Here is a 10139-nt window from a genome sequence, read left to right as displayed (position 1 = left end):
TCTTGACCATTTCGAGACTCCTCGTCATGTCCCCGATCTCATCCGGGACTCCAAACTCCTTCGGTACATCAAATCATATAAACTCATAATATAGCTGTCATCGTAGCGTTAAGCGTGCGGACCCTACGGGTTCGAGAACTATGTAGACATGACCGAGACACGTCTCCAGTCAATAACCAATAGCGGAACCTGGATGCTCATATTGGCTCCTACATATTCTACGAAGATCTTTATCGGTCAGACCGCATAACAACATACGTTGTTCCCTTTGTCATCGGTATGTTACTTGCCCGAGATTCGATCGTCGGCATCTCAATACTTAGTTCAATCTCGTTACCGGCAAGTCTCTTTACTCGTTCCGTAATACATCATCTCAACTAACTCATTAGTTGCAATGCTTGCAAGGCTTAGGTGATGTGCATTACCGAGAGGGTCCAGAGATACCTCTCCGACAATCGGAGTGACAAATCCTAATCTTGAAATACGCCAACCTAACAAGTACCTTCGAAGACACCTGTAGAGCACCTTTATAATCACCCAGTTACGTTGTGACGTTTGGTAGCACACAAAGTGTTCCTCCGGTAAACGGGAGTTGCATAATCTAATAGTCATAGGAACATGTATAAGTCATGAAGAAAGCAATAGCAACAAACTAAACGATCAAGTGCTAAGCTAACGGAATGGGTCAAGTCAATCACATCATTCTCCTAATGATGTGATCCCGTTAATCAAATGACAACTCATGTCTATGGTTAGGAAACATAACCATCTTTGATCAACGAGCTAGTCAAGTAGAGGCATACTAGTGACACTCTGTTTGTCTATGTATTCACACATGTATTATGTTTCCGGTTAATACAATTCTAGCATGAATAATAAACATTTATCATGATATAAGGAAATAAATAATAACTTTATTATTGCCTCTAGGGCATATTTCCTTCAATCGTATCACGGGGTTTGGATGCACCTGCGAAGTTTGCACCAACTCTCAAGGTGAGAAAGGGCAATGCACGGTACTGAAGAGGCTAGCAACAATTTTGAACCACTTTTACGTCTAGTCATGACACCGCTCAATTGGACGCTAGCAACAAAGGTAGGGAGAAGATGAGCGGAGTTGTAGCGGATTACACACCGTTAAAAGATCATGTGGTGTGGACTCCTCCCCCTAATGATCATATCAAGATCAATGTTGACGCCAGTCTTGTGGAGAGTACTAATGCAGCCAGTGTGGGGGTCGTAGCTCGTAATTCATTTGGAGATATTATTGTTTCTTCATGGGACTTTATTGATCGGTGTATCAGTGTGAATGATGCTGAGCTCCGTGCTTGCTTTGCAGGACTTTATATAGGTATCACCCTTCACCAATCTATTATTTTAGAGACTGACTATGCTTTCGTACACACGTTTCTTGCAAATGAGAAGCTTGACAGGTCCCCTCTGGCTGATCTGATGGATGAGGCTCTGAGTATATCTAGGATGATCCAAAATTTTAATATTGCAAAGATAAGTCGGACTGCCAATGGGATGGCACATGAGATTGCTAAGTTTAGCTTTAGTACTAGGTCTGATGGGATTCTTTTTAATTCTGTTACGCCTTGCGTGGTGTATGCTGTAACGAATGATTGCAAGAACTTTCTTTGGCTTAATTAATACTCATATGGGATGCTTTAAAAAAACTATGTTATCCTACTTCCGACAAAAATAAATGTTCAAAATGCAAATCAAGCAGAGAGCTCGAACGCAGAAGCAGTGTACTGGCCCAATGAGCACGCACGGATGGGTGTAAGAAAGCCTATGCCCTCTCAATGCTGGCCCAGATAGCGTGGACCAGAAAGAGCGAAATGAGAATGCCGGCCCAGCTTGTGAACTGGACACGGACCTCCCACGGTCTCGCGAGCGAGACACGACGGCCGGCGAGAGCCGGAGAGAGTCGGGGATGTTCGGGTTGCAGGCGAGAGGCGCGGCGGCTCCGTGGGTGGTGGGGCGGACGTACCCGGACGCGCGCCTCTACGACGACGGCGCCGCCATCCCGGCGCTCCTCGACTCACCTCTTCGACGCCGACGCGCTCAAGCGCCTCCTCCTCGTCATAGCGCATGGCGTCGGCGTCGCCCCAATCTCCCCGCAGGTTCTGCTCGTTCAAACGCCCCCTCCTCTCGCCGTATATGCCGCGGATCCTGACGGGATTTCTACTGGCTGCGTGCAGGTGGTCAAAGAACGTGGCGGCGTAGTCGTCTGCCTCTACTCCCTGCGCCGTCGCTGGAGGCGAAGAAGCTAGTCTACCTCTACCAGAGTCGCCGGATTGCTAACAAGAGAAGCAAAAAGGGGCCTGGAAGCTTGACTCGCTCCCTCGCCGCTCCATGGCCCGCCATCTGTTTGACGAAATGCCGCCTACCCTCCTCCTTCGGTGTCTCTGTACACACCGGTTTAAGAGTATCATAACTGGCGGTGACAGGTCGTTATTCTTATCTGAATTTTGACCCTTCAACCTTTCAACCATATAACTGCCCCCAATTGTAGTGACAGATAACAATTGATGAACACGTTTATACCTTAGTAATTGCCCCCAATAAGCAGCCAGAAGAGTCATCCCCAGTTGAGCATATAAAAAGAAGAATTGAACTTCCACTCTGCAAGCAAAGGCATGGCCTCAAAATGTTAAATCTGCTGATCTAAAACAAACTCCTGTAGTGACAGGTTGTTAATTTGTTATCTTGATTTTAATTTGACCGACTCTTTCATTCAATCTTCCTGTTAGCAGCCCCTATCGGTCCACCCAATAAGCAGCCCGGGCAGCATATAAAAGGTAGAACTGAAGGGCATCATCACCATCTCCTTCCTAACCTTGTTTTCTCAGGTTCAAGGTCTTTGGAGATTGAGCCTGGTGCACGGAAAGCCATGGCCTCCAAACAGACGGCACCGATTATGAATCAAGGACAAGGGGAAACTAGCTATGCTAACAACTCTAGTATTCAGGTATTTTCTCCTCTATTGATTAATTTGTTAGTGCTGTTTCTACGTTCTCCTGAAACTTGGCTTCCGAAGATTGTTTCACCAAGAATTTGTTCATAATTATGTATCTTATATTCACTACAACACGGTTGATATTACAATGTCATCTAAATCGCCACCAAAAGACCCAAAAACTCCTCTTAACAATTTATGCAGCGTTTTCTTAAAACGCACCTTCCGTGTTTTACATAGCAAATTAACCTAAGCCTTAAACCCATTAGCTGGTACTATAGTTGTGGTTTCTGAATCAGTAACCACGTTTCCTCCTTTTAAGTACATCGGACTCTTGTTGCCTAAGCCCTAAGCAGTATGGGACTACAGACAGAATGTCACAAGTCCATAGTTTAAAAAACCGAACCGGCAACAGAACCGGTGATGCTTCTGGTTCAGGGTTTTAGTGGTCGGACCTCTGGTCTATCGGTTCATTTGCGACAAAAAACTGGAATATTTAAGGTAAGTTTTCAAAATTTTGACTTCACATCAAATGAATACACATAGTATTGGATGTAAATCATTAATAAATCACAAAGTGTTATTAGCCTAGTTGGTTATTGGGCCTTTAGCATGCCTTCCCTAAAGGTTAGGTGTTTTATTCCTTGTTGATGCACCTTTTTTCTGAATATTTTTCTGCTTTTTTACTAAAAGACCGGCACACCATAAAAAACTGGGCAAGACACCGGTTCACGTTATTTTTTTAAACTATGCACAAGACTAGAACACAGGAACGGGCTGTTGTAGCACACTAACAACCACATGAGTATATTATTAGCTATACAGATAGTCAGATATACATGGACACGTCCCACGATCTGTATAGCGTCCTATCCACACAACACGAAGACAAGAACTGCCTGGTCGTGCGTTCAGCCTCTGCCCCCAACGTTGGTATTAAACGGCGACGCCTAGTAGGCCGGAGGCAAGAGTCTGATGCAAGCTGACTGAAAGTTGTGTCGCAGGTTCGGCCGCCTGTTCATTGCACCAGCCGCCGCAAATATGGCCAGCTTGGAGACCGACCATCCTGCCACGCCATCCGACCCTCTAAGCACAGCGCCACGATTGGAGGTGATTTCTGAGAAACGCCACAATTGATTGAGAGGCGTTTATGAGAACCGCCTCAAATCTCTTCCAATTTCAGGCTTTTTTGAAAAACACGTCCAAAGATGCATACAATCCAAGGCGGTTTTGTATAACGCCTTAAGATAGAGATGATTTGAGCCGATTCCCCTGAAACACCTCCTTAAACACGATTTTGTGGTGGCTTTGTAAAGGGGGAGACTCCAGCGACGTTCTCGCGAGCGCTCGAGGGGGGGGGGGGGGGGGACCCTAGCCGCCGGCCCAGGGCCTCTCCTTCCCCACCTCCTCTCCTCGCCGCCGCCACGGCGAGTTGACGGGCAAAGCCCGGCCAGCATCATTGGCGGCGGGGGCTGGTGACCGCTACTGCGTGCCTGCGGTGGTGGTTCTTAGCGATGGTGGTTGCTCGGCCTTCGATCCCTCTGCTCGTCGTCCGGGCGCTACTTTTGTCGAAGGGTTGGCCCTCTCCCAGCGGCGGTCCATCACTTGTCTTGCGCCTGGTGCAGCAGGATCGAGCTCGTCTCGCGCCCGGCGGTAGGACCGAGCTCGTCTCGCGCCTGGCGGCAGGACCGTGCTCATCTCGCGCCCAACGGCAGGACCGATCTCGTCTCGCTCCCGGGGTTGCAGGACGGATTGATGGCGGCCAGTTTTGGCCGGTCTATTGGTTCTCGACGCTGGGGGGCGAAAGGCAGGGCCTTTCGCTCGTCTCTTTGGTTGGGGTAGCGGCGGGTCCTGGGTGAGGTGGTGTCAAGGTCTTGGATGCCGGGGCGGCGGCCCTGGTGGTGGTAGAGCGGTGCTCATGGGTAGAGCCCGTGGCTTGGTGCTGCCCGATGGCCACCATGTGGGCAGCGTGGTAGCCGGGGTGTGGCGTTCGGTGGCGGTGAGCGTTTGCCGGGGTGAAAACCTGTTCTATCTTCGGACAGACCGGCGGCGGCGAAGCTCATTCCCTTCTTAAAGGTGTCGTCGCAGCTCTCATTACCCGTCATGTTGCTCCAGGGGAAACTCTGATCCTCGGAACGAGCGGTGGCGGCGCTCCGGTGTCGTAACCTTCATGAAGGCGCCGCCATAGAGCCCACGGTTCGTCGTATGCGGCTTCATCTCTTCACAGTGGCGTGTTCACGGTTGAAGTCCCCGGTTGCTCTTGTAGTGTTAGGGTTGGTGTTGCTGCGCTCAGCGCCTATGTATCCCGCCTTGGGTGTGTGCGTGTGTTGTGGAGGCGTGCGTTTGTACCGGGTTGTTGATGATCGTTGCTTTATATATAAAGCGGGGCGAAAGCCTTTTTCAGTAATCATGATTTTGAGGCGTTTAGAGAAATGCCCTGCCCAAAACACCTTCTTTCAACAACCGTGTTGTAGTGACTACTGGCGTTTAAACTAACCAGATTATGCAAAATAAGAACAAGAAATAAATTTGAATTTTCTGAATAAGTACATGTCAACTGCAGAACGCTGAGCAGAACAAGATGAAATCCCTGATTGAAGGGGTTGTCGTTGAATTATGCAGCAACGCCGGCACCTTGCAGCCCAGGAAGATAGTGATCGCGGACTTGGGCTGCTCCACTGGTCCAAATGCGCTTGCATTGGTATCGATTGCTGTCAATGCGATCCACGATCACTGTCTTCAGTTCCAGCAACCATCACCAGAAGTGTCTGTGCTCCTCAACGATCTTCCTGAGAACGACTTCAACACGGTGGTGAAGAGCCTAGTCACTCTACGTCAAAGCAACGATCCTGTTGTTGTTACCGGTATCACACCAGGGTCGTTTTACGAGCGGCTCTTCACTAGTGAATCTGTGCATCTTGTTTGCTCGTCCAATAGCTTACATTGGCTCTCAAAGGTACGAGTCTGATGCTACTTTGATGGATCGATCCTGTTGCATTACTCATCGACTCTGTAAGCAAAACCTTATCCTTACAGGCTCCAGAAGATCTAAAGAGGAATCTCATCCCAGCATATGACATTGATGAGCATTCTAGGCGTGAAAAACTTCCTATAGTGCTTGAGGCTTATGCAAAACAATACAGGAAAGATTTCACACTTTTTTTGGAGCTGAGAGCCAAAGAGTTGGCCTCAGGAGGCCGAATGATTATTTCTCTGCTAGGGAGGCGGTCTGATATAATCACCACCAAATTCCCTTTCCTTCCAGAAATTGTAGCTCAGATTCTATGTGTCATGGTCTCAGAGGTACATTTCTTTACTTTCTTTTCTAGCATGCATCTTTTGCGATCGAAGGTGCGAGCATTATATTTGACCTCATGATCTTATGGTTATATTGACAGGGTGTGATCGACAAAGAAAAGTTTGATTCTTTTTATGGGCTAATGCATGAACCTTCGCTCGAAGAGCTGAGAGAGATCATCCAAGAGGAGCGTTCCTTTTCAATCAGGGAGATGCGGGAGCATGACCCTAGAACCGATATAAACAAGACTCTCAGCACCCCAGGCATATTCGTGGGATTTCTGAGATCTTTGTTTGAGCCGGTAATAGTCCAACATTTTGGATATGTCATGGATGAATTCGTGAGGACCGTGGAGCGGCGGTATATCCTAGAGGGAAGCTTGCAAGAGGAGCGTGCCAAGTGCCCTTATGCTATGCTGGTCATATCCTCGCAAAGGCATGATTATCAGGTACCTAAAGGTACATCACATTTGATGATAGTAAAACTGATGCTTTCTTTGAGGTCAAATGTGTGTCCATTTGATTATGTAAACTACACATTGTGATGTTAGCTCTGTATCTCTCAACATGGCATGACATGTTTGTAAAATTGAATATCAAATTCAATCATATTTGCTGGAGATGAAAAAACTAAATACCTGCTGAAATAATATTTCCATTATCGTTGCCAAGTGTTTGTATTTTCCCCTTATCCGATAATGTGTTTGACTTTGATATTGTAGTTCTCGTGTGGTATAGGAATTCCCTTCTGTTCATATGGTAGTTTGAAGAACACAGTAGGACTCTTCACTAGTACAGAACATGCCATCTCTAGTAGCTAAAGAAAAAAACATTAATGGCGAAGCACATTGACCATATTATTTCCCCTTTAGCCTTTCTACTTGCTGGTCCAAACAGTAGAGACAGGTAACAGATTGAGAAGCACATTGTCCATATTATTGAGCATAGAAAAAGAGAAGTTGAACTTCCACTGCAAGCGAACCCATGGCCTCAAAATAACAAATATGCTGACATAAAACAAACTCTGGTAGTGATAGGTTGTTAATGTATTATATCCTGATTTGAATTTGAATATTTCAGTCAACATTTCTATTAGCTGCTCTTTGTTGATAAGCACGTTGACCCATCTGTTTCACCAAATAATTAATTAGCCAGAAGAGTCATCCCCGGTTAGAATAAAAAACAAGAGCTGAACTTCCAGGACATCTCAGTCTCACCATCTCCTTCCTAATCTTGCTCTCTCAGTTTCAAGGTCTCTGGAGGTTAGCCCTGCTGCAAGCAAAGCCATGGTTTCCAAACAGAGATGTGCATATGAATCAAGGTCCAAGGGGAAACTAGCTATGCTCACAAATCAACTTTTCAGGCAATTTCTTCTCTCTTAATTTGCTCATGAGTGTTGTTTCTATGGTCCCTTCTCCTGAAACTTGGCTTCTGAAGACTGTCTCATCAAGAATTTTCTCATAATATATCTTATATTACTAACAACTAAACTAAGATCATAATGAAAAAAACAATTTTGGGAACGATTAAACCTGATAGAAGCAGCGATCGTCGAACTATGCAGCAACACCACCACCTTGTCGCACGGGGAGACGGTGATTGCGGACTTGGTCTGCTCCTCTGGCCCAAACGCGGTAGCATTGGTGTCAATCGCTCTCGAGGCCACCTGCAGCCACTTTCTTCATTTGCGGCAGCCACCTCCAGAAGTATCTGTACGCCTTAATGATCTCCCATACAATGGCTTCAACACTTGGTGGTGTAAAGCTTGGTTGGCAAATCGGCGAAGGCTGTTGTTGTACCAGGGTCATTCTATGAGAGGCTCTTCCCTAGTGGCTCGGTGCATATTTTCTGTTCATCCAACAGCTTCCATTGGCTCTCAAAGGTATCAACTTGACACCACTCCAGTAGCATTTGTCCCTTCACCATCTGATCCTTCAGAGGTACAGGCTCAAGATTTAAGTATAAACCAAATCCCGGTGTATGACATCAATGAGAATGTCAGGTGTGAAAGACTCCCAGTGGTCGCTGGAGCTTATGCACAACAATTCAGGAAAGATTTCACACTTTTCCTGCAGCTGAGAGCCAAAGAATTGGTCCCAGAAGGTTGGATGGTTGTTTCCCTCCCAGGGAGGCGTTCTGATGAGCCTCTTTGTACATACCGGTGCATGGACCTTCTGATGAAGAGCTGAGAGGGATCATTCAAGAAGAGGGCTCCTTCTCAATCACAGAGATGCGGGTGCACGACCCTACAGGCGGCCTCCTCACCCCAAACAGGATGGTGAATAGTCTGAGAGCTGCATTCGAACAAATAATAGTCCAGCATTTTGGCTTGTCCGGAGAGGTCATGGATGAATTTGCGAGGACCAGCGAGAACTTGAGCCTGCTTCGCAGCTAACAAGTCAAGCATACCAAAAACCCGAGCTGGTTGTATCGCTCACCAAGGCATGACAGGACAACTGGCGTGTTAGGGCATCTCCAGCCGTTGGAACCCCAGGAACATCATCCGAACCAAAATAGTTGGTGTCTTGGGGGTCATCTGGCGAAATCCGGCGAAATAAAGAGGACATCTTCCCAGTCACACCCCACCCCAAGCAAAAGTTTGTGAGGAAAATGATTAAGTGGGCCAAGAAAAAGGACATGTGGTGAGACACGATTTGCCGAAACTTGTGCCGGCGTCCCCAAGAGACCCCCAGCGCGCCGGGTTTCGCCTGGGTTTGCCGGCGCTATTTTGACGTCCTGGGGGGCGTCGGGGGCGTGGCTGGGCCGTTTTTCGGCGAAAAGTGCCATCCGAGCCTAAAACCGAGCCTAAAAAGGTGTCCTAGGGGGCGTCCTGGGGAGGCTAGTGGAGACACTCTTACTGCTGCTAGCCTGTATCTCTCACCAATTCGTGATATGTCTTTAAAATTCAACATCAAACTTAATCGGATCTGTGTGATTCTGAGACATATATTTTTCATTGTTTCAGCAAAGTATCTATCCCACAGCGCAATTGAGTGACACTGAAGTTCTACAGAGGTACAAGATATTTCCTTCTGTTCCATGATAATTTTGTAAGAATATAAACAAAACTCCTATGATATATTCTAGGATATTATTTCATTATATTTTTCCTTTCGATGCATCATGAATTGAAGACCGTATACGTGCTAGTTTGTTATTCGGCTTCTTGATGTACATGCATTTCTTCTGCACTTGCTTGTTTCCATTGCAAATGCATTGTATAGCAGCATAAAGCACAAAAAACTCGAAGGCACAATCATGTGCACCAATGAATTTATCTCCAAAAGAAAGGTTGCATTTGTACTGCTCTAAATTATCTGAAATGCTTGTTTTTTTTTCATTGGATCGCATGCTAACAGTTTAACCAGATGAAAATAATAAGTGTGCTAGTCTAAAAAAAATAATTGTCTTTACCAGTGACAGGTTGTGTCAGTATTATATCCTGATCCTGATCTGACCAACGTGAAAAATAGCAAAGCACGCTGACCTTGATACCTTACTATTGCCCCCAATTGTGCGACTTGCGGTAAACGTCTTGCCTATCCTGGCCGACGTGTTTCATGTTACATAGATGGGTTGCAAGCCCGGATATGCGTACAAGTTGTTGTAGAGATACATCTTGGAGGAGAAGAAATACAAAAGATAAAAGAAGATAAAGATTACATGAGTATCTTGTCTAACTACTCCTCATGCGGTTAGCCAGGGTCTCCTCTCCTTGTATGCAAGGTATATACGTGAAGATTATATCACGTTTAACACCCTCCCTTAATCACAACTTCATCAAGTTGAGATTATGCTTGAAGTCCTCAAAACTTCTTGTGGGTAAAGCTTTGGTAAAGCCATCAGCAACTTGGTCTTGAGAGTGAATAAATCGAAT

General features: G+C 46.3%; 1 protein-coding gene and 1 pseudogene across 7 annotated transcripts; both read left to right on the top strand.

The window, feature by feature from the left end:
- Positions 1 to 1819: 1819 nt before the first annotated feature.
- Positions 1820 to 9565, top strand: LOC125545629 (putative methyltransferase TCM_000336). Of its 7 annotated transcripts, none has more exons than XM_087513702.1 (9): positions 1820 to 2129; positions 2208 to 2456; positions 2866 to 2977; positions 3970 to 4075; positions 5529 to 5921; positions 6002 to 6268; positions 6364 to 6721; positions 7508 to 7625; positions 9228 to 9565. In XM_087513702.1, exons 3-9 carry the CDS (start codon positions 2955 to 2957, stop codon positions 9253 to 9255), a joined length of 1293 nt encoding a protein of 430 aa, XP_087369828.1. In that variant the 5' UTR covers positions 1820 to 2129; positions 2208 to 2456; positions 2866 to 2954; the 3' UTR covers positions 9256 to 9565. The 7 variants fall into 7 exon arrangements, with proteins under 7 accessions (XP_087369828.1, XP_087369827.1, XP_048565598.2 ...); XM_087513701.1 differs by having other exon boundaries at positions 2859 to 2977; XM_048709641.2 differs by lacking the exon at positions 3970 to 4075 and having other exon boundaries at positions 2859 to 2977; positions 5588 to 5921.
- Positions 7657 to 9120, top strand: LOC125547094 (putative jasmonic acid carboxyl methyltransferase 1; annotated as a pseudogene).
- Positions 9566 to 10139: the final 574 nt, after the last annotated feature.

Source organism: Triticum urartu, chromosome 3A, assembly GCF_056163025.1.
Source record: "Triticum urartu cultivar PI428250 chromosome 3A, HENAU_Tu73, whole genome shotgun sequence".
Lineage (NCBI taxonomy): Eukaryota > Viridiplantae > Streptophyta > Magnoliopsida > Poales > Poaceae > Triticum > Triticum urartu.
This window is presented reverse-complemented; position numbering and strand designations above follow the sequence as displayed.

Excerpts from the sequence above, each read along its gene's own strand:
- LOC125545629 (XM_087513702.1), top strand. The coding sequence starts at position 2,955 with ATGCTAACAACTCTAGTATTCAG. Across the intron at positions 4,076-5,528 it reads GCACAGCGCCACGATTGGAG|AACGCTGAGCAGAACAAGAT; the intron begins GTGATTTCTGAG and ends TGTCAACTGCAG. Across the intron at positions 7,626-9,227 it reads CTCACAAATCAACTTTTCAG|CAAAGTATCTATCCCACAGC; the intron begins GCAATTTCTTCT and ends TCATTGTTTCAG.